Below are 27,908 nucleotides of genomic sequence, written 5' to 3'. Positions count from 1 at the left end.
CTTGAGTAAAAGGACAAAAGTATTTGCCTTCAAATGTACTTAATATAAAGTAAAAGTACTAAAAGAGTAATTCTGGCTCTGATGTCCTGTTATCATTTTTATAACCAGACTGGCTTCATGAACTCATTTCAGGTGAAAGTCCTCCAGCGTCTCTCTTGGTAAACCAGTCTTTTAATAGAACGTCATTAATTAGTGACGCTGACGTCTATTAAAATGATCAGAAGCACAAAACACTGAAGGTAAACAGTTTCCATCAGGGAGAACCGAGTGGCTCTGAAATCACAAAAAAGTTTCAGTTTAAAATTACTTTGTAAATTAGTTACAAGCTGAATAAAAACTGGCTTTAAACTCAGGATCACAAATAAGTTTTCCTTTACTGTGTTGATCTGTAGGCCTCTGTTCATAAACATAAACTAACCCAAACTAATTTACTATAAAATGAAAGTGTTTGTATGAATTCAGAAAAAAGCCGCGCCAGTCTCGACTGCATATGTGGACATATTTCTATATTGTGCTCTATTTACACAAAGTTAGGTTAGTTCATCATTTAGGTGACGCATGTGCTCCCAAAATTTTGTGCTGCTGCGCTGACGTTGAACCGCGTGCTGCACTGGGTCGGTATGACCAACAGGTCAAAACCAGCTCAGAACTAAGTGACCGCTGGGCCCTGATTGGTGCTCTGGCTTTGCGCTTCTTTCGTTTTGACATGTTACGTTTTTATTCACACAAAAACAAAAGGAACGACAGATTTCTCAAAATGTAGGAGTAAAAAGTAAGATATTAGACTCTGAAATGTAGTGGAGTGAAAGGAAAAAGTCGCCCAAAATGAAAATACTTAAGTACAGATACACGAAAAAACGACTTAAGTACAGCAACGAATTACATTTACTGAGTTACTGTCCACCACTGATAGATATTCATAATAGATTAATGTTGGCACCTTCTTACACGAACCTGAAGTCAGCTTCTTGTTTGAATTATTCGAACTGAATACTTTAATGCTGGGCTAATTAGCACGATCAGCTATTAAATAAATAAAAGCTACCGAGAGCAGTCCGTGCGGCCTGGATTAATGAATGCCTGAGGATTATAACAGAACAAATTAGGTGAAAATGGGTTGAGTAATAAGTTAGTTGTGGCCGATTTAATCCTGAGACTCATCATCTCTCAATACAAGTGAATTTGTTCTCCAGCGGATTTTGACCGCACCAACATGGCTGACACGCAGACGTCCCGCTTCACAGACAACGCGGCCTCTAGGTGTGTATATCTGAGCATGGACGCCTGGAAACAAGACCATCGTCTCTGTGCCCGTCTCCTCAGTAAAGCGTGGGTTCGCATTTGAATGTCCTAACCTAGCTAGCATCACCGAGTGTTCATGAGAAGTTGACGCTCTTTCTGCGTTTAATCCGCGAAAACAGGCATCAGCGCCGCTCGCCGTCAGAGAGGCGTAGGCAGGGGCGTCGTTTCTATAGCAACAGTAAACAGGCAGCAGACAGGGCTCAGCATCCGGAGTGAAGAGAAAGCGAAGGACTCAGAAGGCTCAGTGTCCTCCACCTCAGCGATGGAGCATCCAGGTAAAATCATCTATAACACGTTTTGAATATAAAAAAGTAGCAGATATTGATGTTTAACTTTAACCAATTAGTCACAGAATACAAACCAGTTACTGAAGTTCAGTGAACTCAACATTTTAAGGCAGCATCACTATTTATTTAAGATCAAACAACATGCGCTGATGTATATTTTGACAGTTTATTCAGTACAAAAGCACACATTAATCCAGGAAGGGCAGTGGTTTGAGCATACAAGAAATTGGGATAAAACAACCCAGCTCCAGTAAACTAACTAACTTTGTAACTTGAAATGGCAAAGTATTAATTCCAAATACTCGTGTTTTGTGAAATGCACACATGTACGCTGCAAGACCTTCTGAATCCATCTGGCATATTAAACAGGGAAAGATCATTTGTAAGCTAATACAGGTTAGGAGTGAGTGGTCTCAAATAACCAGACAGATGCCCCCCTCTATTATTCTGAACAATAGTTTGGGAATCGCTACACTTTCTCACATTCACCCACGCCAAATGATTTATGAAGCAACTTGAAGTAGCTTCCTTTCATAGATTTGATCTAAAATGTTAAAGCTCAGGCGCATCCTGGCAGAATGTCACATTCGACCTATTAAACACAGCAGCACAGGCAGGCCTATGATAAAATAAGTTGGGATAGTACGTTAAATTAAAATTAAAACTGAAAAATGATTTTTGACCTGTTACACTGAAAACAGTACATCAGATTATTTGATGTTTTACCCCATGACATTTATTGTTTTTCAAAATAAACACATTTTAATTTGGTTCTTGCTAAATATTTTTAAACAACTTGAGACAGTAAAGCGTTTACCTCGTTGTATTGTTGCCATTTCCTTTTACCAACACCTAAAAGACATTTACAGACTGAAGTCTCCAATTGATGAAGAATTTGAGGTGTAATTTTGTCTCATTCTTCCTGCACACAAGATTTAAGGTGTGCAGCTGTCTGAGATCTTTGTTGTCTCATTTTGCATTGTGAAATGTGCCACACATTCTCTGTTGGGTCAGTTTAGAACTTCAGGAAGCCCAATCTTGCACCCTCAAGCTCTTCATCCATAGCCATGCCTTTGTAATGTCTGTAGCATGTAGTTTTGCATTTACTTGTTGAAATGTGCATGTGTGTCCCTGGAAAAGATGTCGACAACGTGTGTTGCTCCAAAATCTCTATGCACTCTGTGGCATCAATGGAGCCACCACAGAAGTGTAAGAGACCTTTGCTAAGGGCACTGACACAACCCCATACTATGATAGTCCCTGGCTTTTGGACTTCTTGCTGGTAACAGTCTGGAAGGCCCTTTTCATATCTGGTCCAGAGCACACAACGTCCATTTCTTCCAAAAAAGACCTGAAATACTGATTCATGTGGCCACAATACCCGTTTCCTCTGTGTGATGGTCCGTTCCAGATACCTCCAAGCCCAGAGACGTAGACAATGCTTCTGGACTTCTTTCCTACAGGGCTAGGCCTTTCCTGGATGCTGCTTTAGTACCAAATATTAATTAAAGTCTCCTGTTGGCATCACCTTCAAGTCATTATTTAATTGTTTTATCTTATTTCTAGCTCTTACTTGCCCCTGTCCCAACATTTTTCGGAATGTGCTACAGGCCTGAATGGCAGGACATTTACACATGAGCTGTTGACCAGACAAAAGCATGAAACACCTAATGTTCATGCTGTCTGCAATGACATACAAGTCAAAGTACATTTTAGAAATCGTGGCTTTCTTTTTTAGTTGCATTTTCACTTTTTCTGTTTTGGGTTGTAGTACTAAGAACTAAAAGATGACCACAAGACCACATTTTGTATTGAGAGGGGACATTTTTGGTGCCACCTACGGTCAGGTATAGTGAAGCACTTTTCTCCCCCCTAGCAGGTGAGAGTGAACTCTGCGAGACACTTGTCGTTGGACAGGTGAGCCACCACAGCATCGAGCTGAGCTGGAATGGTGAGGAGAAAGAGAGGCGGCTGGGTCCTCCTGATAACTGGACCTGTTTCAGATTAGAGAAGGAGGATCCCAGAAAGTGCAGCTTCCATGAGATATACGTGTGAGGACATGTATCCAAAATTTTTCATCTGCATGTTTATTCAGAACCTTTACAGTAGGCTCCTTGTGTGTTGTGCTACTGGATAGTCCTGCCTTTGAAGCTGAGTGTTACATAATATGTAAAGTATTAGTAGCTGAACTGTCATCACATTTGAAAATATAGTTATAAGCTTAATAATTAAGTCTGATATGAAATCTAATTTTAATATCGGCTTTGAAATTAGCCTCCTGCTTGCTGGAACTAAGTGCCTTAATGAACACTTAGCAGATATTAGTGCAGACTAATAGTGCTTCTGATCTTTTGTCTTGCTGAGTTCAGAGGATTTAATACTCAGTTCACAGCAGAGGATCTGGAACCCAACACTGCGTACAAGTTCAGACTGAAGAGCCTCGCTCCATCTGGAGGACATCTGTACAGCCCTGTACTGACAGTGTCTACTGCACGTAAGCACACAAATGTAAACACCACAATAGCACAACAAAGGATGCAATCAAATGTTTTAAGCGATGCACTGACTTCTACTTTTGTGCATGCTGTCTACATGCTCGTCTGTGTGTTCCTCCTCAGGAGAGCCGATTACCGGGAATGATCTTCATCAGACAGTGAAGATGAATGATAAAGAGCAGCTTATTAAAGTGCTGCAGTCTGGGTGAGAGTATCTGCTCCTTCACAGTTCAGCCACAGCTTGTCTACATGCGCACACATTAACTATATTTCCAAAAGTTTTCACTCACCCATCCAAATCATTGAATCCAGTTGTTCCAGTCACTTCCATGGCCACAGGTGTATAAAACCAAGCCCCTAGGCCTGCAGACTGCTTCTACAGACATTAGTGAAAGAATGGGTCGCTCTCAGGGGTTCAGTGAATTCCAGCGTGGTTCCGTGATCGGACGCCACCTGTGCAACAAGTCCAGTCGTGAAATTTCCTCACTACTAAATATTCCACAGTCAACTGTCAGTGGGATTATAACAAAGTGGAAGAGATTGGGAACGGCAGCAACTCAGCCATGAAGGGGTTTCGGCCACGTAAAATGACAGAGCTGGGTCAGCAGATGCTGAGGGGCATCTGATTCAGGTTAGCTCAAGAACAGTGTAGAGAGCTTCATGGAATGAATTTCCAAGGCCAAGCATCTGCATTCAAGCCTTACATCACCAAATGCAACGCAAAGCGTGGAATGCAGTGGTGTAAAGCACCACCACTGGACTCTAGAGCAGGGGAGACGTGTTCTCTGGAGTGACAAATCACGTTTCTCCATCTGGCAATCTGATGGATGGCTCTGGGTTTGGCAGTTGCCAGGACAAAAATAATTGTCTGACTGTATTGTGCCAAGTGTAAAGTTTGGTGGAGGAGGGATTATGGTGTGGGGTTGTTTTTCAGGAATTGGGCTCGGCCCTTTAGTTCCAGTGTAAGGAGCTCTTAATGGTTTAGCAGACCAAGAGATTTTGGACAATTTCATGCTCTCAAGTTTGGGGACGTTCCCTTCCTGTTCCAACATGATGGTGCACCAGTGCACAAGGTCCATACAGACATGGATGAGAGAATTTGGTGTGGAAGAACTTGACTGGCCGGTCCTGATCTCAACAACATCTAACATCAGTGTCGGACCTCACAAATGCGCTTCTGGAAGAATGATAAAAAAAAACAAAACAATTAACACACTCCTAACCCTTGTGGAACGCCTTCCCAGAGGAGTTGAAGCTGTTAGAGCTGCAAAGGGTGGGCCGACATCATACTAAACCCTATGGATTAAGAATGGGATCTCACTCAATTTCATATACATGTAAAGGCAGATGAGTGAATATTTTTAGCAATATAATGTATGAGAGCTGTGCGTTTAGGATTATTTTGTTTTTTGTGTCATAGGAGTAGCATTAATATTATACAGATAAGTTATGAACATAGAGACTTTAGCATCTTCTTGATGTCCCCTTACAGTTAACACACATATATTCAATATTACACGTCTTACTATAAGGCTGTCCTGCAGTTTTCACCTGTAGCCTGGAAAAGTACAGTAAAATACAGAAAAATCATTTAAAGACCTCTAATATTTATATATTTTTACATCCATTATAATTACTATTATTATACAAATAATACAGTTGTAAGCAAGAGTCTGGGCACCCTTGGTCAAATTACATATTGATTTTCTAAGTGAAATTAAGTACATATTCTCTACATAGAACACCCTTCTGCACATTTAAGTGTACAATTACTGTTTGGGTTTTTTTTTGGTTTTTTTGCTGAATGTAACATTGAGGAAAAGAAATAAAACCTAAAATAGGGCCTGTTCAAAAGTTAGAGCACATTTTGTTGTATATTGTATTTTTAAAGTATGTCAAACCCAGCAAGTAAATAGAAATGATGCACTAAAATTTAAAAGCTTGTTCTCTGTAGAAAATGCAAAAATGTTGTTTTCTGCACTGCAGGACAGTCATTGTAGATGTGCCTGATAGACTGGGCTTTACTCCGCTGATGGTGGCAGCCAGGAGGGGCTACTTAAGGTAAAACTAAACACAGTTTCTTGTGTTTTGTCATGCACATCACAGCAGTATAGCCTACTGTATATGTGAGAGGTGTAACAACACTAAATCACTGTCATTCTGCACTAAAGCAAAACAGTATTTCACTTGTATATTGCACAGTAGGCAGCTTATACTGAAAAATCTGTTATGTCTGCATTGGGAACAGGCAGGAGTCATTAATAACTTTATAGTTCATTACTTTCCTGAAAAAATGGTACCAAAGCTTAATGTTATATTAAAATAAGAAATTATGCTATTTAAGGTTTTGCTTGTATAGATGCTGCTAACAAAAAATGTAGAAGTGCAGTGCAGAACTACATAAGGATGTAGTGCATAACTAATACAGTGCACTGCAGTCTGGTTCAGGTGCTGATGCAGTATGGAGCAGATGTCAACATGAAGAGCTCTAGTGGAAAAGATAGGTAAGGTAATCGGTACACACAGAATGTAAATATGGCTAATGATGGATAAAAGCCAGTAGCAATAGACAGCAACAGGCAGGGCATAAATACTACTTATGTTGTTTTTTTCCCAACAGAAATAGAAATTGTGCACCAAAAAGTGCAGAAAAATGCCATATTTGAGTTTGTTCACTGTACAGGATGTTCTTTTGATGTAATTTTGAGGTGTTTAAACTTTTGCCTATGACTGTAATGCTTATTTGAATACTTTCTATTTAATAATGCTCAAATTCTGATTGATGCAAAGTAAATCTGAGAGTTGATTGTATAACTTCTTTCACGTGCTGTTGCTGTGGTTGGTGATGTGCATGTTAGTCTGATGCTGGCGTGTTTCTCGGGGCATTTGGAGGTGGTGCGGTACCTGCTTGAGTGTGGAGCTTCTTGGACGTCCACAGACCGCGGGGGATGCTGTGCTCTTCATTGGGCAGCAGACGGAGGGCACCTGCCTGTCCTAGAGTACCTCCTGCAGGATGGCTGTGAAGTAAGACTCCCAGAGGGCAAACAGAAATCACAAGCACTGCACTGGGAGAGTTACTGACACTGATATTTTCACTTCCATTTATGCTCCCATTTGGAGACTAGTTAAAATAGTTAAACTACTAAGGCAATGGTTAAACGTGACAATCTCATGATCATTTCAGGCTGTTGGGAAAACATTCTATTATGCTTATAGTTTGACAATGCTTTAATGCAGGTTCATTTGCACATCCTTTGCACATTACCTCCTTATGAAGCCATGGTTCTGCTTCTGAAGTTTTATTATACACTTCTATAATTAAGAAAAGCGCCATTAGTTTGCACTGAGTTGTTACTGAATAACAATGTTAAGAGGTTAAAACACACTACAATATAACACTTTTGTATTTGTTTGTTTGTGTTGATGTATTATTTTGTACTTGTGGAAATCCAGACCTTTATGTCTGTGAGTGGTCACTTGTTTTATCACACAACGCTGCCACCATTGAGTATTGGGGGATGGAGATACCGCAGTCAGAATGACCTAGTTCTACCTAATCACTACGTGGGAGAATCAAGACACATTTTTGCCATAAGTTCTGTGTTTTTGTAGAATATAAATAATTTTATTTATAAAAAAGTCATATGCCAGCTGGTTTTTGGGCAGGCCTAGCAAATTAAATGGGAGGGCATAGCCCTTTGAGGCCCACCCATGACAGACCTGCAGAAATGAACGTATTTAAATACAATAAGTTGAAACTATCCCCATACATTAATTTTTTCAGGTGACCTGAAACTTTGTTGGGTTAACAGCATTGTATTGTGTTCTGCATTTCCTGCCGATTCTAATGTTCAATAAAGAACAAAACTGTATTGTATTTTTCATGTACATAGATCACATTTGTATTTTATGTGTTTTAAATGTTTTAACACTCAATATGGACAAGACAGCTGATGTGTTTCATGTCCCTCAGGTGGATGTGAGAGACAGCCTTTCCTTATGGACGCCCCTCCTCAGAGTTTCTGCTGTTGGCGGAAACACGGCCGTGGCTGCTCTGCTCATCAGTGCAGGGGCTGACATTAACAAACAAGACAAAGACGGGAAAACACCCCTCATGGTATGAGCTGAACTCACACTGCTCTTTAGGGCCCTTCACTAAAGTGCATGGACAGCATTAGTGTTGAAACTTTTCACAATATGTTTTCACCAGAGCACCAATAACATTAGGACAGGACATAATGTACATACATAAATTCATATAGCAATGACAGTAAGACTGTGTTCCCGTGTTGATGTTATTTCAAGAAGATGAATGAATGTAATGTTCAACAGGTGGCAGTGCTAAATAACCATGAGGAGCTGGTTAAACTGCTTTTAGAAAACGGAGCAGATCAGCACATAAAAAATGAGGTAATGCATCTTGGACCTAAACAGTTGTATTTTAAAGGGCCCGTATCCGAGGTTTTCTTGCATTTAATTTTTCTTCATTTTAAAGTCCACTTATCTTTGCGTTTATGAACCAGACATTGTAATTCATTTTTACATTAGCATTTTGTCCTCTTTATTTTTTCAAGAATTAAACAGATTGTTTTTGTTACTGTGCCTTAAAGACTGATCTAGGTAAATGACCTCTGTTCTAACTGGCTGCCTTCATTCAAAAAGAAGCGTGGGCTGAAGCACTCCTTATGACTTGAGCATAAATGAGTGTGGCTAAACTGCTTAAGGCTGATTAGGAAGGTATATGTAAATACAGCGTTTTTTTTATGACATCAGCAATGAATTTAACTCACGCTTTTTTTGCAGCAATTTCCATATATGTAATGTATGCACTGGGGAGTGAGTAGTATGTTTACTGTAATGTTTATGTGGTACATCAAACTCATCAAACTCTTATATTTCAAAAGTTATTCATGTTAAGTGATAAATATATGATGAGGAGCACTTTTTACTCAGCATGTTGGCAGCATATATGAGTTGGTGCTGGTCAGATATATGTTTAGGGCAGTCGTGGGCTGGAGGTTAGGGAACCAGCCCTGTGACCGAAAGGTTGCCGGTTCGAGCCTCTCAGCTGACAGTCTATGACTGAGGTGCCCTTGAGCAAGGCACCTAACCCCAAATTGCTCCCCGCTGTGGATAGGGCTGCCCACCGCTCTGGGCAAATGTGCTCACTGCCCCTTGTGTGTGTTCACTAATGTGCATGTATGTGTGTGTTTCACTGCAAGGATGGGTTAAATGCAGAGGTCTAATTTCACAGTGTGCAAACACAATGACAAATGGTTCTTAATTACATGGATTATCATGACAGTAATAGGAAGTGACATGTCTTATACACATTTGAAATTAAAGGCATTTTCTCAGCCTTCACTCTTTACCATTCCACAACTACTATGTATTATTTTTAGTAATATTCTTTATTTTTCTCAATCTAGCAAACTTTATTAGTTACTTTCTTCTTATTGTACATGTAAGTTACAGTAAACCTTACACAAAAGCAGATGCAATATTGACTGCTTTCATAACCACCATATTTCTAACTATGATGACCATAAGTTGTCAGTGTTTGTGTTCATACTAACCCAACAACAACGCTGTCTTTCAGTTTGGTGCTGGTGCTCTAGAGATGGCTAAAGCTTTTCAGAGAAAGGTAATGATGCACTTCATCCTCTTAAAGTGCCCATATCTTACATTTTCTTGTTTATTCCCTTTGAGGTCCACTTATAATGTTTGTGTGGTTTTATATACCATACATTATTCTTTACATTACCATTGTACATTCTCTTCATCCCTAACAGTGCCTAAGACTAATATATGTAAATGACCTCTGTTCTGATTGGCTGCACTGTTATTGTGCCTCACTCAAGAAAGGACGCTAAGACACTCTTTATAACTTCAGCATGAATGGCTGCGGCTAAACTGCTGTAGTCTGAAAATGTCAATGTATGTAAATTAGTTTTTGTTACATCACAAAACCTTTTGCTTTTACAGCTTAGTTCCATATATGGATTGCTTGCATTGGGGAATGAATGGTATGTTTTAAAACTTCATAACAACCTGTTTGACTGTGTTTCAGAATATCATCCCTTTGTTAGTGAAGGAGAGGCCAGTGGGCAGCACTGAAAAGAACAGTCCTGCTCCTCCAACAGCAAAAACCCACTCAGTCCATCACAGATCAGTTTCATAGACAACTTTAATAAGCACTGGTTCATAATTCGTGAGTTCAAAATCGATGACTCCTCTGACACACTGACATTTACAGGGTTTTTCTTTCCCCCACATTTTGATTTATCAAAGAGTTATTGTACAAAAAAATGCTTTGTGTTTTCAGTCACTGAGCAAAATAAAGAAAGTTAATATTACATTTTTATGTGTAGAAATACTGATACAAGTGTGTGGTTACAAAATGGTAAAAAGTGAGTACAGGAATAAAGACTGCCAAACAAGCCAAGCAAAGCAGGTTACCTACTGTGGTGTGGTTTGTATCTGGTCTTGCAGTCTTTCTGAATGCGTTTTTAAAATAATGATGCATTACAGACATACAACTGTATGAAAGAAAACAGGAATTAAAGTCACTCCTGAAGTAATATATATGCATCAAAAAGCACAGCTCTTGACACCCCCTATGGTTTCACACAAAAGCAACTTCAGAGTAACAGGACGCTAAAGAGAGAAGCACATTATACAGCTCTACGTTGTGTAGAGTAGACGTGTGATAGATGTAGGCTCAGTGGAAACAAACTGTCACAGCTGAAAATATCAGCAGCACGTACAAAAGCAAAGTCGTCCCTGGGGTACACGTAATTTTTGTATCTCCAGTTTGCTACAGATATCCTGTATTTTGTATGATAAACAAATGTAAAAACATCCCAAATCTGTTTTCCTTCACTGTTTTCCTGGTATTCCTGTGCAAGTCCCCCATTACCAGACCATTATAGCCGTTTTCCTGTACCTCTCATCCACCACAGCTGATGAAGCAAGACTCTAGATAGCACATTGTACATTTGGAGATCAAAACAGAGTAAATTTGCTTTTGTAAAATAACTATAGTCTAGCCCAACCATCCTCACAAAAGGAGTTCGCATGAAATGGCATGTAATATACAGGATGCATCATAACCATCATTTGGAGTCGTGATCACTGGTGAATGACTTATTTTGAAATAAGAAGGAAAAGGCTCAAAAAAGTTTAGAAAACCCAGACGCCACTAAAACAGACATGTCTGACTTTCATACACAGCTGCTTTAGTTGAGAAACAGGGTATTTTTAGATAAACAAGAAAAAAAGCTCTCTCATATAGTCTCAACACTGGCTGACTACAGAAGAGACTGCTCTGTGGTTTTGTGAATTGCCTCCTCCTGGCTGTTTCTGGTAATAGGACTGATTCATGAGTGATTTTAAATGGGTAATACACAAAGGGACTGTACACCCACGGAGCACATTGTGACAAAGTGGAGCTTCCAAATTTTTCCCTTCTAAACCATTTTTTTCCTACAAACCATTTCTACCATTAAAAAGCACCTACATTGCAGTTTTCTACTCATTTTTCACAGATAAAAGTCTTTCATATCTCTTTCCATGTTGTTGAATCATCAAAATTCTGATCACTAAACAATACTAATCCCAACTGAAACCAGGACAAACCACACAAAAATGTGAAATAAAAGTCCACTACAATGCACTGTGCCGAAATAAATACAGTTTGGACGGACATAAATAATGTGCGACGTGTACCTGAGCGTCGACTCATAGCACCGACAGGGGCTGTAGCACCAGGGGATCAAAGCGTAGATCCCCATGATCATAACTCAGAGACACTGTTCATTAAGACCGGCGGAGATTCATAGTGCAAAATCGAGTGTGTTCTCTCCGCTCAGGTCCCTGCAGCTTGGCTCTCAACTGCTGGGCTTCGGCATGCCTGTGAGGAACTGAGGCTTTGGCAGTGTAGGGGGCTGCTTAGGAGGAGGTCTGTGTGAAAGCAAAGCAAATCATTCTGTAATCAATCTGTAATGTGAATAAAGGCAAAATTAAAGAGGAATTTCTGAATTTTTATAGAGTGCTCTTCATTAGCCTGCATTTAATTGAATTCATTAGCTCATTTAATTGAACTCTTCAGTCAATTCATGGACGTTTTAGACGGAATACTGATACCAACTGATATGGCACTGCAGTGAAATGCTAGCCAGTCATATTCTAAGTAATGTAAAATGTACTTTGTTACTTTCTGAAAATCTTTATTTTCCATACTGATGTTCACAATAAAGTAGGTGTATTTATCATATGTGCATGTGTAATATGTGTTTTTAAAGCTTCACTTTATAAGATTTGGGGATTTGGAGACCTCTCTGGTGGACGTGAGTAATTGCACAAAATGTCCAGAAGAACACTTTGTGACATCAGCCGTGCCAAGCAGATGAATTTAGAGTGGTGTAAAAGAGTGCTTTCGGAGGATGTGAGTGAATTATCTATTATTATTATTATATCTTCATCAGTATAATGTTGATTTTGCATTTGAGACCTAAACACAGAGTCTCACAGCGGCACACACACTACTTCTTTTAATTTTACCAAAAAATCTTACACAGTATGTGTAATGGTTTGTAAAGGGTGTTGTGTAAAAGTGTGCTGACCTGTTGGGCTGTGTTTGGGGGGGTGCTGAGCGTGGGTTGCTGGTTGGAATGGGGGCAGGCAGGCGAATAGCTGTTGGGCTCCGCATCAACCGGATACTGCGCCCCAATGGGTCAGCGGGCAAAGGCTTCTGGGGTGGGCTGGGTTTTTCTAGCTCCTGAACACAACACATACAGTTTGTCACAAACTACACTCATGGACATTCAAGGATATGCACAGATGTATGCATCTGAACAAACAATTAAGACATACAACATATACGAATATCTGGGTGTGCACTTGCACAACAAGCTGGACTGGAGCTGGACCACTCTCACAGTGTACCAAAAGCCATCTCTACTTCCTGAGGAGGCTGAGGTCTTTTGGTGTGTGCACTAAGCTCCTATGGACATTCTACCAGTCTGTTGTAGTGAGTGCTCTATTTTATGCTGTTGTGTTTTGGGGCAGCAGCATTAACAAAAGTTCTCTGAACAAAATAAACAAACTTATTAGGAAGGCTGGCTCTGTTCTAGGAGTCAAGCTGGGCTCTTTGGAGGTTGCAGCAGAACAGAGGATGCTCAACAAGCTGTTAGCTATAATGGACAACACCTCACACCCTCTGCATGCTACACTGGATAAACAGAGAAGCTCATTCAGTGCAGACGGTTAGAGCTGCGCTGTGTTAAAGAGCCGTGTGAGATCTTTCTTACCCACTGCTGTACGGCTCTACAACAAGTCTCCTCACTGCAGAGACGGTACTGATCTCCTGCTGTCTGAACTGTGCTGAACCACATCACTGTATCTCCTCTCTGATTAATACACACTGCAATATATCACAACTATTACTGTACTGACACTTTCACTGTGCACTTTACACTATAATATTGATGCAACTCTGAGTTTGTTTTGTCTATAATATGTGCTTTTAGTTTACCTCATATCACTCAGTGTCTTCTGTCAAGTAAATAAAACAAATCTGTCTCATTTGCCATGTAAATATGCAAATATATATACTTTTATTTGTCCCGTACTTTAACTTAAGACTAGATTTATTTAAAATGTTCTGCATAGTGTATGTACATTTATGTGCAATTATAAATGTATGTATGTCTTGCTACTGAAACACTGCAATTTCCCTTCAGGATCCATGAAGTTTGTTCATTTGATCGTTCTTTTTTCTTTGAGACTTGATTCAGCTAATAAAGCTCTTAGTACTTAGCTGATGAAAAGAATGTTTAACAAAGCATGATTTATTATTTGAACATACAGTTGTATGCAAAGGCTTGAACAGTACTGGTCAAATTAAGCATCATTTAACCAGTAGCGCCCAAACTTTTGCATGCAAACGTACAATGTAATGTAAGTAACAATCTGCAAAAAATTCAAATTTCCACTCATACCCCAAATGTACCTGATTAGCCGAGGCATGTTTGGTGCTTGTTCTTTAGTTTTGCACTGCACCTTAACTAATGAAGCTTATACCCCACCAATTAACGCCAAGCAAACACCCAAATCACAACACACTTACCTTAAATCATGTTATGAAATTATATTTAATACAATATCACATGCAAGATGATATGATGCTGCTTAACAGCTCTGCAGACCTTAAGATACAGTCATGTGAAGAAGTACAACCTGTGGAAAGTTTAGACGTTTTCAGAATATTTAGGTTTTCTGCATAACTGGACTTTTTCCTGTCTTTACGCAAACAATTTTGATAGATAAAGGTGAGACCTAAAATGAACAATGATGCCATCCTTTATATATTTGAAATAACAAATTCAGTTGACTTAAGTGGAAAAAGAAAGTACACCCCTCCACATATTGCTACCTCAAAATCAGGCCCACCCAATCAGGTGCTAATGATCAGAACATTAGAGAATATCTTATTTACACCCCACATATCTTTGCTCTTTGTCCTCAGTGTCTGTGGTATCATCAGGCCTAGATCAAAAGAGCTCTCCAAGGCCTTCAGTAAATAAAGTTGTAGATACATATGAATCTGGGAAAGGGTTCGAGAAGTGAAATATGAGAAATCAGTCCTTTCAGTGTTCGTAAAATCATCACGTGGAAAAGACTTAAATCCACTGCCAACATGCCACCCCAGCAAGTTTAACCCAAGAGCAGATGGTAAGATACTAAAAGACCCTCGACATTTCATCACAGGATCTGCAAGTAGCTCTTGCCACTGTAGATGTAAAAGTGCGAAAAATGGGAGGGGCACCAGGGTAAAGCCTTTGCTGTCTGAAAAGAACGGTGGGGCAAGGTTAAAGTGTGCTAATAAATATCTAGGCAAAGACCAGGATGTCTGGAACAGTGTGGTATAGCCAGACGAGTCAAAAGATATAGTTGTTTGGCCACAGTACCAGAAGCTGTTTGGCAAAAACCAAAGGCTGTATTTGATCACAAGAGCCTCATACCAGCTGTAAATCATGGTGGTGGAAATGCTATGGTTTGGGGCTGCTTTGCTGCCTCGGGACCTGGCCAACGTGCAATTGTAGAATTGGCTATAAATTCTCTTTCATACCAGACAGTGCTAGAGGAGAATGTGAGACCATCTACTAAAAAGTTGAAGCTGAAAAAGTGGACCTTCCAACAGGATAATGATCCTAAACACACAAATAAATAAAACCAAAGAAAGGCTCAAAATGATGAAATTGAGAGTTGAGGAATGGCCTAGTCAAAATGCAGAACTGAACCTTATTAAAATGCTGTGAGGGGATTTAAAAAGGGCTGGACATTCAAGAAACCCCTCAAACATTATACATTCTGCAGGATTTAGAGGGCAAACTGGTAGACAGACATGCCTACATGTTTCTGTCAAAAGGGGCAATACCAGTTACTACTAAAGCCAGGAGTGTACTTACATTTCAACAGAAAAAAAAGTTACTTTTTAAATAGTCAAATTTCCTTTTTTTTGTTCTATTATGTAACATTTTCCCACACATACTGTTTTGCTGATGGCCACCTATTTTTCCACACGACTGTAAGTGTATGATGACGTAGCCATGCAATTTCATATATAAGCTCTCATTTTCTGTCAGCTGAACTTGCTTTGGAAACACCAGAGCACGATTAAAGAAGTGCACTTTGGAAATTTGTTTTTTCTTCAAACTGTTGCTTTCAGCCTTAGAGTTAAGGTGGGACACCCTCAATATTTGACTATTTTATCTAGCTAACTAAGACATCCTGCTTGGTATAACACCACTCAAGTAAGTCACTGCAGGGAAAACACAATGCGGTGTAGCTTGTTTGTTCCATGTTTGAAGGCTCTGTTAGAATATCAGCCGTATTATGGAAAACTAATTTTTCCTCACCAATCGAAATAGAAGTATTATTTGAAAATATATAGATACTGTTAAAATTGTACAGTATGCTGTTCACTCCTCAGCCTACAAAGTCCACAGACAGAAATTAAGCTGAAAAAACCGCCTGCTTTGAATTCATTGTTTTTGCGATGACACCGACTCATTTACATGTATCTGCCAATTTATTCGGAAGTTAAAAGGAGTTCATCAATCAGAGGTCATTCACATATACCAATCTTGGCAAAACAAAAATAGCCTATTTAACTCAGACATAAATACAGGTTGTAAAAATAATTATTAAAAATGAATGATAGCTGTATTTTCTGTACATAAGCCCACACAAATGTCATACGAGGACCCTGGGGTCACAGAATCTTTGATCTCTTTGCAGGGAGTTCAATCCACTGGGACTGGCAGTACTGTCTTAGACCTGCCACCAGAGGGTGCTATAAGACAGTACAATCCTATTCACCAGACAGAGGCTTTTTGCACTGTTTACAGCTTTCTGATCTCTGCTATGGCGACATGCCCCAAAGGCTGAGTGATGAGGGTTTGTCATGTGTTCCTAATCGACTTGCAGAAGATGAAGTAATGATAACCGGCTGGTACCTACAACACATCTGTTCCTCATCCAATCTCTCTCTCGCTCTGGTTTCTTTTTTTCTCCTCTCTCTTTCTGAAGTGATCTACCCACAATTTCACAGTTTGATTCCCCCGCTTTTTCTCAGAGTGTTTTTCAACATAATTAGATTCCTCACCCAGGCTGTTTCTCATCATTTGTCTGGCAGCGTCTGATTGCAAAAGACAAGGTCTGATATTGTTTTGTTTGAGAGTGATTAGGCATGCTTGAAAATTTAACCAATGGAACATTTTAATGATCAGAAACCATATCAGATTATGATATGCACAGACACAAACATACAGAGAGGGACAGAAAGTGGTACCAGTTGTTGCAGCTCTGCCATTTAAGTCTTAGAAGCCCTGGGTTATTGTTTTACTTTAGTACATTCAATTAGCATTGTATAATTGCTTACATGTAATTATATAATTTATTACATAGCTAGTTATATAATAAATTACATTGTTTTCTGTACTGACACTACTGACATTTGCAATTACCTTTCAATTACCTTAACATTTTTTCTGCTTGTTTTAATCTGCTTGTTTCTGTAATTAGCTACACTCTCAGCTTCTAAACTGTTATGTTACACAGCTAAACTGTTACTGTACAAATATCTACCTTTTCCATGGGGGACAATGTATTTAAGGTACACAACTGGACCTTAAAACCATTGATGCACCCTTAAGGGTACATTTGCATTGTTACCTTGATGAAGATAAAGATGTACCTGCACAGCCCATCTTATTCAGACAGTATACAAATGAGAAATAATTCAATAAAATATAAGAAAATGTGTATACAATAATGGGGATCTACTAGAGTTAACCGGTTTTGCTCTTCAGCACCTCAGGAATCCTCTCTAGGCCATCCAGGCTGACCTTATCTTTGCCTGCATGTTTGCCCCTCCATCTGCCTGCCTATGCGTCTGTATTACAGCAGCTGTCCCTAACCCCCCCAGCCCCCCAGACCTGCTGAACGGTCACAGATTCTTTACAGTGTTTAAGGAGGAACATCTGGGATGAAGTAAAGCCGATGTGCTCTCCAGCCCACTGCAGCAGGGGGGACATGGTGTGTTTCCACATGGAGAAACGATAATAAGAATTTCCAGCGGTAAAGTGACGAAGGTCTACATCTTCAAAGAAGAACCGTGTTACACTGATACGACCAAAGACTGCAATTCATCAAACTGTCAGAACAGGTGTGCTGATGTAGGCCCTGGCAGGGACGTCCTAACGAATGAGAATGGTTAGACAGGGGTAACTAATCCTATTTGATCAATTTTAGGATCGGGTTTGGCCCCTGCTCTTGCCAACATTTCAAAATGCTTCTTAATAGGAGTACATGGGTCCAGGACAATGCTGCCAGGAGAAATAGCTCATTGAAGTAAACTTTCAATCAATACCACATTTGTGTTTGTAAATGATGGAGATGAATATGATGAAAGGTTGCAGCTGTGGCTTTTTTATATAAATAAATTACTTCTTTTATATATTTACCATGATTTTTCGTGATTGCATGACACTGAAACAAGTGCCCCAGAATCCAAAACCAATGTAAATGTAATTTCTTATGTAACTAGCTATGGAATTAACAGTGTAATTACCAAAATGACCATGATACCTCAAATTCTAAGAGTTAAGCTTGAAAATTTCTCAGTGTCTTTCTTGTAAATGATCTCTTGTGTGATCACAGAGGTTCTCCATTTACTAACCCATCTTTACAAGCCAAACTCACTGAGTTTCATCAGAGAGTACAGCTAATGCACTGTAGAAGCTGAAGGGAAAGGCTAGTAACCTCTCAACAGAGGTTAGGCCAGAGGTCCTACTCAACTGGAGAGCCACATTTACAGCATCATGCAAACAGCATATAAATCAACAAAGGCCAATCCATTCAGCAGATCTGGCTACTAATTGGTCTTCCCACAAGAGCGTCCCTATGATTGTCAACACACAGTGATGCGTGCAAATAGGCTCGAGATACTGGTCATGCTATGTTACCTTGGTTATAAAACAAGCTGTGACATTTTATGTTCTATGGTACGTGTCAGATACGCATGGTGTGGAATACAGCTTTCAACATAAAATGTGAAATTTGAATATCTGTCAATTAAAAAAAATGAAATGCACATTTTAATGTACAAGGTTACTGCAAAAGTTCTTCTAGCTTGTTTTAGGCCAGTGTCAGGTGTGATACCCGTCCTCGCCACCAGAGGTCAGCCTCAGCCGAATACTGACATTCTTCCCCGATGCACCCTGACCCCTCACCTGCAGCTCATTTCACCTGACTATTTAAGGACCTTCAGTACACTAATTCGGTGTGAAGTATTGCCAGTCTGTCTGCATACCAAGCCTTGTCTCCTCATTGTTTATGTTTTTGGATTGCCTTGACCCTTTTCTGTACTCTTCGACTCTTCTTCTGGATCTCCCTTTGGTGCTTTTGCTGGTTTTGGATTTTTCTAGTGTTTTGTCCTTTGGACTGTTTTTGACTTTGGTTTTTGTGTTTTTGGATTAAACGGGAATATGGATTCTAATCAGCCTGGAGAGTCCGCCTCACAGACACGGCACCTACCAAACACATGTCAGAGCATACCAGCGCTGACCATAAATAAAACATTTTATTTTGCCTTTGACTAGGTATTTAAATGTATAGGAATTTGTTCACACCTGACGAGTGTTTAGCAACTCAACCACTCTGAAGAAAGCAATATGTTTACCTTTAAAAGGTAACAAAGAAATACATTCTCTGCTTCTCTCTACAATCTGCTTTAGATGGAAGAATTTTTGATTAGCCAATACTAAAACGTGGAAGCTCTGTGGATTCACATGTAAGGCAATGAAGTATGCTGCTAGTTTAGCTACTTGGCTAACTGGTGCTGCTGCAGTCGCCTGTGCTAGCTTGCCTTTACGTAATTTTAACTTTACGTAAGCTTTCCAAGTATAGACAAGTGATTAAAATATATTTTAAAATATTTTAAGTATAGCATGTTCTTAGAAGTATTGAAGCTCTTTATGTATGCTAGCATAGCTCTTAGCCATATAGTAGGCTGTTAATCCTGTCGTTAACTGCTTCTGGACACGCCAACTCGAACTTATGGAGCCACTTGTGAGTAGTAAGTACGCAATAAGTGAGGCTTGGTTAGACGAGGTAGCATGAATACGTATATTCTCATGTTTACCTATTTTTAATAAACGATCAAGTAATGTGTTAATGTTTTAATATCACTTAAGCCCATTTCATTTTGTATTCATGTTCTTTTTAATTAATCTTAATTACAATGCATGTATTATTGTTGTTTATGAATTATTATGCACCCAGGCCTTGTGTGAAACAGTAATGGATGAATAAATAAATGAGCAGAGAGAGACTGTAGCAGGCAGCTCATGGTGTGTGCCTGAGCACAAATGAACATTGCGGCAGACCCAGAAGCACTCCTGCACCGTGAGACTGCTGAAGTAACCACAATCCGTCAGACAGGCTGCTTTATTTCCTCTGGGGCTGCCCCTGGCACTGCCTCTCCAGTGCTTTTTCTCTAATGCTTTCTGTGGCTGTGCTCTCCAGGCCCGCAGCGGCAGCCCTCTGTTTGCTTACTGCGTTATTTAATAGCACGGTGTGTGGGATCGTTTCTAAAGTCTGCATGTGGGGTGGAGTCAACAGGCTCAGAGGAGTGCACATCGTGTTCATTTGCTTTGTTTTGGCCCTTTGAGATCGTTTTGATTAGCCTGATACATGAAGAAGGAGGCTGACCTCTCCACCAAGGGGTCAGCCAGAGTTCTATAGATTCAACAGCAAAATAATGAAACAAAATCAGAGCTTAGGGTCAGAGGTTACCGTAATCTACATAAGCAGGTTATACGCTACAAATTTCTTTCAGATATTTCCAAACAACTAACCTGAGGCCAGATTCGCAAAAGCGATACCTCCTTAAGACGAATACTATGAAATTTATTTTCTAAAATGTTCTCGGGAAAAACTAAAAAGTTCGCTTAAGAAACTCTTAATCTCAAGTCTTATCGATTGCAGGGTCCGAACTAAAGGCCTTTATATTCATATTCGCCCTGAGTCCAGTCCTGGATTTTGCAGTCCCTGGTAGGTATGACACAAGGTGGCCAATCGGTTATATCAACTGGTCATTTACAGACCAGTGATTACAAAATATAGGACTAGAAACTGAACTCAAAGACCAGATTTGAAGACCTCTAGTCTTTACCATCAGCAGAATTTACAGTTTTGGAGGCTTATTTTGACAGCTTTCTAAGTACAGCGAGACAAGTGATTAAAATATACGTAAAAATATTTTAGTATAGCATCCGTTCTTAGAAATGGTTTAATCAAAAAGTTTCAAAGATATTTTTAGAGTGTTAAGCACAAATTGCATGACAATTTCAGAATCATCACATTTGGACTTATTTACTAAACACAGGACAGCCTTCAAGGAATTACATGTAACATCTCCTCACACTTCTACCAGTGCTGTGACCATCTATACTTCTTCTGGAATGTGATATCCAGGCTATAGTGTTGTTTTCCTCTCATGACCTGGTGGTAATTGTATTTTCACACCCTTTCCATTCCTGCAAACAAGCGCTCAGCTGCTGTCTTGCTGGACTGTGCATAGTATCACACATAGAAATAAGAGGTTCTCTCTCAGGAACCCTGTGCTCAGGGTGTGTTTTTGCTGGACTTGCAGCAACTCTCAACACGCACAGTTTCCTTTATAAAGCTCAGAGGTCTGCCCGGTTCACACCACAGCTCTGCACACATTACACAAGACAACAGAGAACAATAGAACACTCTTCCCCAGAAAGCTTCACTCTATTACAGCTCTGAGAGTGCACTGGGAGAAGAGTGAAAAATGCTGCAATCTCTCTCAGACAGGGTGTGTTTGGGACACATACACAAACAAAAATACCAAAGACATTTAATCTTTAAATGCCTAATGCTCTTGTTGTTGATGTAAAGAAAAAGACAGATTTCTTTTTATTCTGTAATATAAACCCCACTGTGTTGCAGGTATATGTATAAATGCTTCTACTAAGAAGAAGAAGAGCTGCATCTCTGTAGTGTTGTAGGTTATTAAACAGTTGATGCAATTTGTAGGAATCTGTAACATCAACACTCAGAATGCCTTGTATTTGAAATGTGATTAAATCTTAAAACAGATAACTTATCAAGAAATGACTGTAGATAAATAATTATCAATTTAATAACCCCTTGTTTTTCCCCAAACAACCTGAAATATTAAATTTTTAAAAATGAAATTACCTTTTGATGTCTAGTTTACTGTATTTTTCTGAAATGATAAAATTAATTTATTATTATTATTATTATTATTATAGATAAGCACAAAGATACATAATGCAAGAGCTTGTATTTATATTTGGATTCATTCAGCATAGGCAGGTTTAACTCTGCACTTCTGACTTTTTCCATATCTTCTAATGGCACAATGTGGCAAAAAAAGTTGCGTCAAATCCAAATCATAATAAAATATTACCTGTGGCATCGATTGAAAGTTTAATATTCATAAAGTACTTTGGGCTGAATTTCTCTTGTTTCAACAATAACAACCATGTAAAATTTGGTTAATTGGCTTTTCCTGTGACTGACTTCTACAAGTTAAAGACCATTTACAACTCTGCACTGCAACATCCTCACCTCTGCAGACACATACAAGGAAAAACAACAGTAGTATACAGGATTAATGTAACAGTAACTCATTACTGTCTTGTATTAGTGTTCTGGGTATTTTCCATTGAGCTACGCATTAATGAAGCAGGTATAGCAGCTCACACATTAAACTAAGTACATCACATGTTTTTTCAAATAAAAGATGGGCTCTGCGTACTGACCATGGCTATCCTGCAGGTGTTCTGGCAGCTCAGGTTGCGGAGGGGGGCTCCTCGAGGTGGGGAGAGAGTGTGAGTGTGTGTATATGTGTGGGGGTGTGCTAGGGGTGCTCTGTGGCTGGGTGAGTGTGGGTATGAATGTGTGTGTGTATGTGAGTGTGGTAGAGGAGGCGGGGGGGCACGATGCGGAGGCGGGGCAGGGGGAGAAGGGGTCAGTGTGAAGGGCAGAGGGTGGCTCAGGTGGAGAGGAGGACACTGAGGCAGCCTCCGCAAAGAGAGAGAACCAACCAGAGAATCCACTCTTGGCATAGGAGGCTGAGGCTGCAGAGAGAGAGAGAGAGAGAGAGAGAGAGAGAGAGAGAGAGAGAGAGAGAGAGAGAGAAAGGAACGTAAATTTATCAAATTAAGAATATTTACAATCAGGTCCATAAATATTTTGACAATTGAAATAACAAATAAAAATGACAACAAAAGCTGTTTATTTTAGTTGTTAATTCATTGGAGTTAAAATTAAATAATGAATAGATGCAGACTTTCAGCTTTAATTTGTGGGTATGTACATCCAAATCAGGTGAATGATGCGGAAATTACAACCATTGTCATACATAGTCCCCCATTTTAAGGGCTTCACGGTAATTAGACAAACTTACAAATCATAAATTTACTTTTTTTTATATACTTGGTTGCAAATCAACGACTGCCTGAAGTCAGCAACAGACTCTGGGTTTGATCCCTGGTGATGCTCTGACAGGCCTTTACTGTACGTGTATTCAGTACTTGCTTGTTCTTGGGGTGTTTTACCTTCAATTTTGCCTTCACTAAGTGAAATGAATACTGGATTGGGCTGACGTCAGTTGAGACATCTGGCCATTGCAGAACATTCTACTTCTTTGTCTTAAAGTCAAGGAGTGCTTTCGCACTGTGCTTTGGGTCACTGTCCATCTGCACTGTGAAGTGCTGTCAACAATTTCTGCAGCATTTTAGTAGAAAATGCACTTCAGAAGTTGTTACAGGACGGTGGGGAGGCGGACCCAAGTGCAGAACTGAAAGCCAGTGAAAAAAGGAAAGTAAGGAGATTTATTGGGGTAATGGAGCGTGTGTTTCTGACGCTGTAAATCGGGTAACCCAGAGCCGGGTTCGAACCGCCGCTGCGCCACCAGGGCGCACAGGTAACCCTGGTTGAAGCCCTTCAAGGAAGGGAAAGAAAAAAAAGGCATAGAACAAAGAAAAGCTGTAACCAGCATGCTCAAACAAAGGCTGAGTTAGAACAGTAAAAGACACTGAAACCACAAAAGACACTGCTACCATGATTATAACGGGAAGGCAAACTTTATGCTTCCCTTCATTTGTTTGCTCTTAGAGCAAACACCTTTTGTATGGCTTGGATTCTTTTTCCCTTTTGTGAGTAATTTGTAATTTGGGAGCAGTTACTCTCATTTGTTTTTTTCTCAGCCCTCTTTTTTAGTTTTGGGGCATTTTGGTTCTTTTCTTTTCAAAGACTAGGTACCGTACCGGTCACCCCTCTACAAAGGTGTGACAAACACTGCCATTTGCCACACCCTTAAGTAGGGAAGGCCACAGGTGTTTTGAGCGAGCCTAATTAGTCCGTGGCTCCTTGCTGCCATCACCCTCTGCTGGCAACAGGCAGTGCAGGCTGGGCACCTTGCTGCCGTCGCCCTCTGCTGGTAGCAGACGGGGCCGACTGGACCCTTACAGAAGTCTTTTATTAGAAGTCACATCATCAGTAAGCACAAACGATCCAGTTCAACTTGCAGCCATACATGCCCACACCATAACACTACCTCCACCATGCTTAACAGATGAAGTGGCATGCTTTGGATCAATTCTCTTCTCTTCCTGTCATTCTGGTACAAATTGATCTTGTCTCGTCTGTCTACAAGATGTTGATCCTGAAGTTTTTTGCAAACTTAAATCTGTTTTTTAACAATGTGTTATGTCTTGTGGTAAACCCACTGTATTTACTCTGGTGAAGTCATCTCTTGATTGTTGACTTTGACACAGAAATGCCTCCTGGAGGATGTTCGTGATCTGCTCAACTATTACGAAACAATTTTTTCTTCCGTCATCCACCACAGTTGCTTCCAGGCTTTTGGGGGTTTCTGAGTTCACCAGTGTATTCTGTCTTTTTAAGAATGCACCAAATAGTTGATTTGGCCACACCTTGTGCTTTTGCTTTTTCTCTGATTGGTTTGTTTTGATTTTTTAGCCTAATAATGACTTGCTTCATTGGCAGTTACAGCTCTTTGGACAAAATATTAATACTGAGATAAGCAACTTTTACCGAGGGCAAATGCAGGGTCGGGGTCATGACAGTCCAGGTTCATAGATGGACAGGACTGGGAAGTAAACACAACACGAGCACATGGACAGGACTGGGAGGGGCCAATCGTGACATTGAGAGTCAACAGCAACAGATTTCAAATGTGAATGCCACACTTGAAATCAACTGTAGGCCTTTTATCTGCTTACTTGTATGTGGAATAATAAGGTTGTAACACACACGTGGTCATGAAACAGCTGAGCAGCTGACTGTCCAATTACTTTTGAGCCCCTAAAAATGGAAGGCTATGTCTGAAAGTAGCTGCAATTCCTACACCGTAAATACCCTTAAAGTAAAGCTGAAAGTCTGCACATTGAACTCATATTATTATTCAATTTCAACTCCAACACGCTGTGCTAGACAGCTAAAACACCAATTACTTTGTCAGTGTCCAAATATGTATGAACCTGACTGTATATTTCAACACACACAAATGTGGTCATAACTAGGGATTGGGTGCTTTAAATTAATATAGGGCCCCTGTATGTCATCGAGTGTAGACTGCACCATGGCCAATTTACCAAGCACTTCAAGATTAACGATTGAGTCAACTGGCTCATTAAATAATGACACAGATAATATACTACGAGGTTCAAAGGGGTTTATGTAACACTCACACTTTGACAAACGATCTTTAGACAGAGTTTAATGTGCATTTATAAAGCAACAATGCTTTTCTGAAACTCACCCAGACTGAGTCAAACTGAGGCAGGATGACAAAAACTGATGAGACACGAATTGATGAGGAGTAGCACAAGGATGTGTGTGTGTGTGTGTGAGAGAGAGAAAGAGAGAGAGAGAGAGAGAGAGAGAGACAGAGAGTGTGTGTGTGTGTGTGTGAGAGAGAGAGACAGAGTGTGTGTGTGTGTGTGTGTGAGAGAGAGAGAGAGAGAGAGAGAGAGACAGAGTGTGTGTGTGTGTGTGTGTGTGTAGTCTGTCTGGATTATGACCTCACCTGTGCTTGGCTGACATCAAACAGACCTACATCCTCTCTGTTCTTACCAACACACACAATGAGAAACAGCTGCTGCAGCCATGACTAACATAAAACACGCAGCTCCACTAATGCTCTACAACCTGCGTCTGCACTGAGGCCAACTGTCCAGACACACACACTTACTTCAGTCCCTAAACATCTCTGCGCTTAATTTATCGTTAGCAAAATTCAAAGCAGTCCAGCCTCCCTTACCTACTGTTGCTATGTCCACCAAGCCACCTGGTAGCTTGGTAACACTTGTATTCACAATCAAAAGTTCAGTAAAGCAAAGGAAAACGTAGAAGCGCATAGAGAACTGCTTTTTAAACATATTTCAATTAAAAGACAAACTGGCTTTACAAGATGTTCAGTACAGATATGCAGGTTTGTGAGCCAATTTAGCAATAAACACAGGATTCTGGGCAACGTGTACTTTAATAAATTCGTGGGAATATTTTAGTCACTTGACATTAATGTGGTAAGTGTGCATGTCTAATCAGGAGCAGGTTTAACCGATGGACGCTACACTGTTAGAAATAAAGATACATTTTTGTTCATCCATCAATTGTGAACCTTGAATAACTTTTTTTTCAGGTGAAAAGTACAGATTTGTATCTTTACATAACCGAATGTTTTAAACAGAACAATAAAATAAAAAGCCTGGAGGCGAGACAGGGAGTGTGGAGTCAACACAACTTAGAAAATATAGTTTCAGTGGATTATGGTTCAGTTATGTTCCCTGACTAAAGGTACTGAGATGTACCCTTGAGGATACCACCCCAGTGGCAAAAGGGGTACTGCCCCAGTGACGGTTTCATTCCTTCATTTCTGGGGGTGTATAAACAGGATTGGGTTACTTTAAAATATATGCTGATACAGATTACTGATTACCTGTTAAAAATCATCATCTGTAAACTAATCCAAAGGTTTACTACACTCTTAGAAATACTGAGTGTTACCCTCAGGGGTATATCCTAGTATCTTTAATCAGGGAGCATAATTGTACTATTATCCATTGAAAATATATTACTATATAGTATATTAAATATAAGAAGCAGCTTAGAAAATGGATGGATGGATGGATGGATATTAAATATAAGTTGTATTGAGTTCACACACCCTGTCTTTATCTGTTCTGTTTCAAAACTTTAGGTTATGAAATGGTACAATTATGTATTTTTTACCTAGCGGAAAAAAAACTTATTTAGGCTGCACAACCGGACCTTAAAACCATTTACATTCTTTGTACCTTGATAAACAAAAAGATGTACCTGCACAGAACCTTTATTTCTAACAGTGTATATCATGTATCTGATTGCTTTCCTTTACTCCCTTACTTTTCATCCCTGAGCAAACGCAGCAGGTTGTAGTTCTGCCAATAAGAATAAACTACAAAACTTTCATAGACTGGCCAAAGTGGAGGCTGCCTGTGGAGGGGCTGGTTCTTCACAGTTTCTCTGCAGCCAGCAGCCCTGCCTTCTTCCCAAAATGAAAAACTCTTTAAATCTACATGACTCGGGAGGATTATTCATCATTCTAAATAGAAAATTTCACCGAAAGGTGGCGTTCACTTTCATGCACCGTCAGTATAATCCTGCTGGTAATCACCTTATTTTGCACCTGTAATCTGATGACTGACATTTTCCTATAAATCCAACAAAATACAGTTGCCTTGTTTTTGTACTCTCATTACGTCACGTGATTACATGTATTCTGCTCCTACCCAAACTTGAGTATGAGCTAGTGCTAATGCTAACATTGGCACTCGTCAGAACAATGTTGGATGCTGAGGAGGACTCATCGTCTTTTACATGAGGTCTTTCAGCACATTTTAATAAAACAATGAGTGCATTAATATAAGAAAAGCTTAACATTATTCTGTTATGTTATTTATCATTAGACATGATATTAAAGTGATTTAGCTAATACAGTAACCTAGACTGTGTTTAGCAACCTTAGAACAAGCATAAATCTGCTTGTTGATCGTTTAGTCATTGAACTGCGATGCGAACAAACCTTTTTAGCTTCAGGAATGAAGTGAAAACACCACCACCATCCACACAATCAGGATAGTGAGGATCAGGAATTATTTGTTCCTCAGCAACACCGTTCCACCATTTCCTAGGC

The 27,908-nt window shown here is 39.8% G+C and overlaps 2 protein-coding genes across 2 annotated transcripts in view; one reads left to right on the top strand and one right to left on the bottom strand.

Moving 5' to 3' along the window:
* Window positions 1-1,496: 1,496 nt before the first annotated feature.
* fank1 (fibronectin type III and ankyrin repeat domains 1) lies at window positions 1,497-10,285 on the top strand. Its single transcript, XM_037544421.1, has 11 exons — window positions 1,497-1,577; window positions 3,466-3,640; window positions 3,959-4,083; window positions 4,208-4,289; window positions 6,071-6,145; window positions 6,523-6,588; window positions 6,943-7,108; window positions 8,058-8,201; window positions 8,417-8,494; window positions 9,684-9,728; window positions 10,155-10,285. The coding sequence occupies exons 1-11, from the start codon at window positions 1,565-1,567 to the stop codon at window positions 10,263-10,265; spliced, it is 1,080 nt and encodes a 359-aa protein (XP_037400318.1). The 5' UTR covers window positions 1,497-1,564; the 3' UTR covers window positions 10,266-10,285.
* LOC108429440 (disintegrin and metalloproteinase domain-containing protein 12) overlaps window positions 10,254-27,908 on the bottom strand; it is a 179,802-nt gene continuing 162,147 nt past the window's right edge. The window contains exons 21-23 of the mRNA XM_017701167.2: window positions 22,468-22,785; window positions 12,709-12,863; window positions 10,254-12,046 (exon numbers count right to left, since the gene is read on the bottom strand). Coding sequence (XP_017556656.1) covers window positions 11,974-12,046; window positions 12,709-12,863; window positions 22,468-22,785 — 546 coding nt within the window. The 3' untranslated portion in view covers window positions 10,254-11,973. The remainder of the gene's footprint in view (window positions 12,047-12,708; window positions 12,864-22,467; window positions 22,786-27,908) is intronic.

This window comes from Pygocentrus nattereri, chromosome 13 (genome assembly GCF_015220715.1).
Source record: "Pygocentrus nattereri isolate fPygNat1 chromosome 13, fPygNat1.pri, whole genome shotgun sequence".
Lineage (NCBI taxonomy): Eukaryota > Metazoa > Chordata > Actinopteri > Characiformes > Serrasalmidae > Pygocentrus > Pygocentrus nattereri.
Note: the sequence above shows the minus strand (reverse complement) of the source record. Positions and strands in the feature narration are given on the sequence as shown.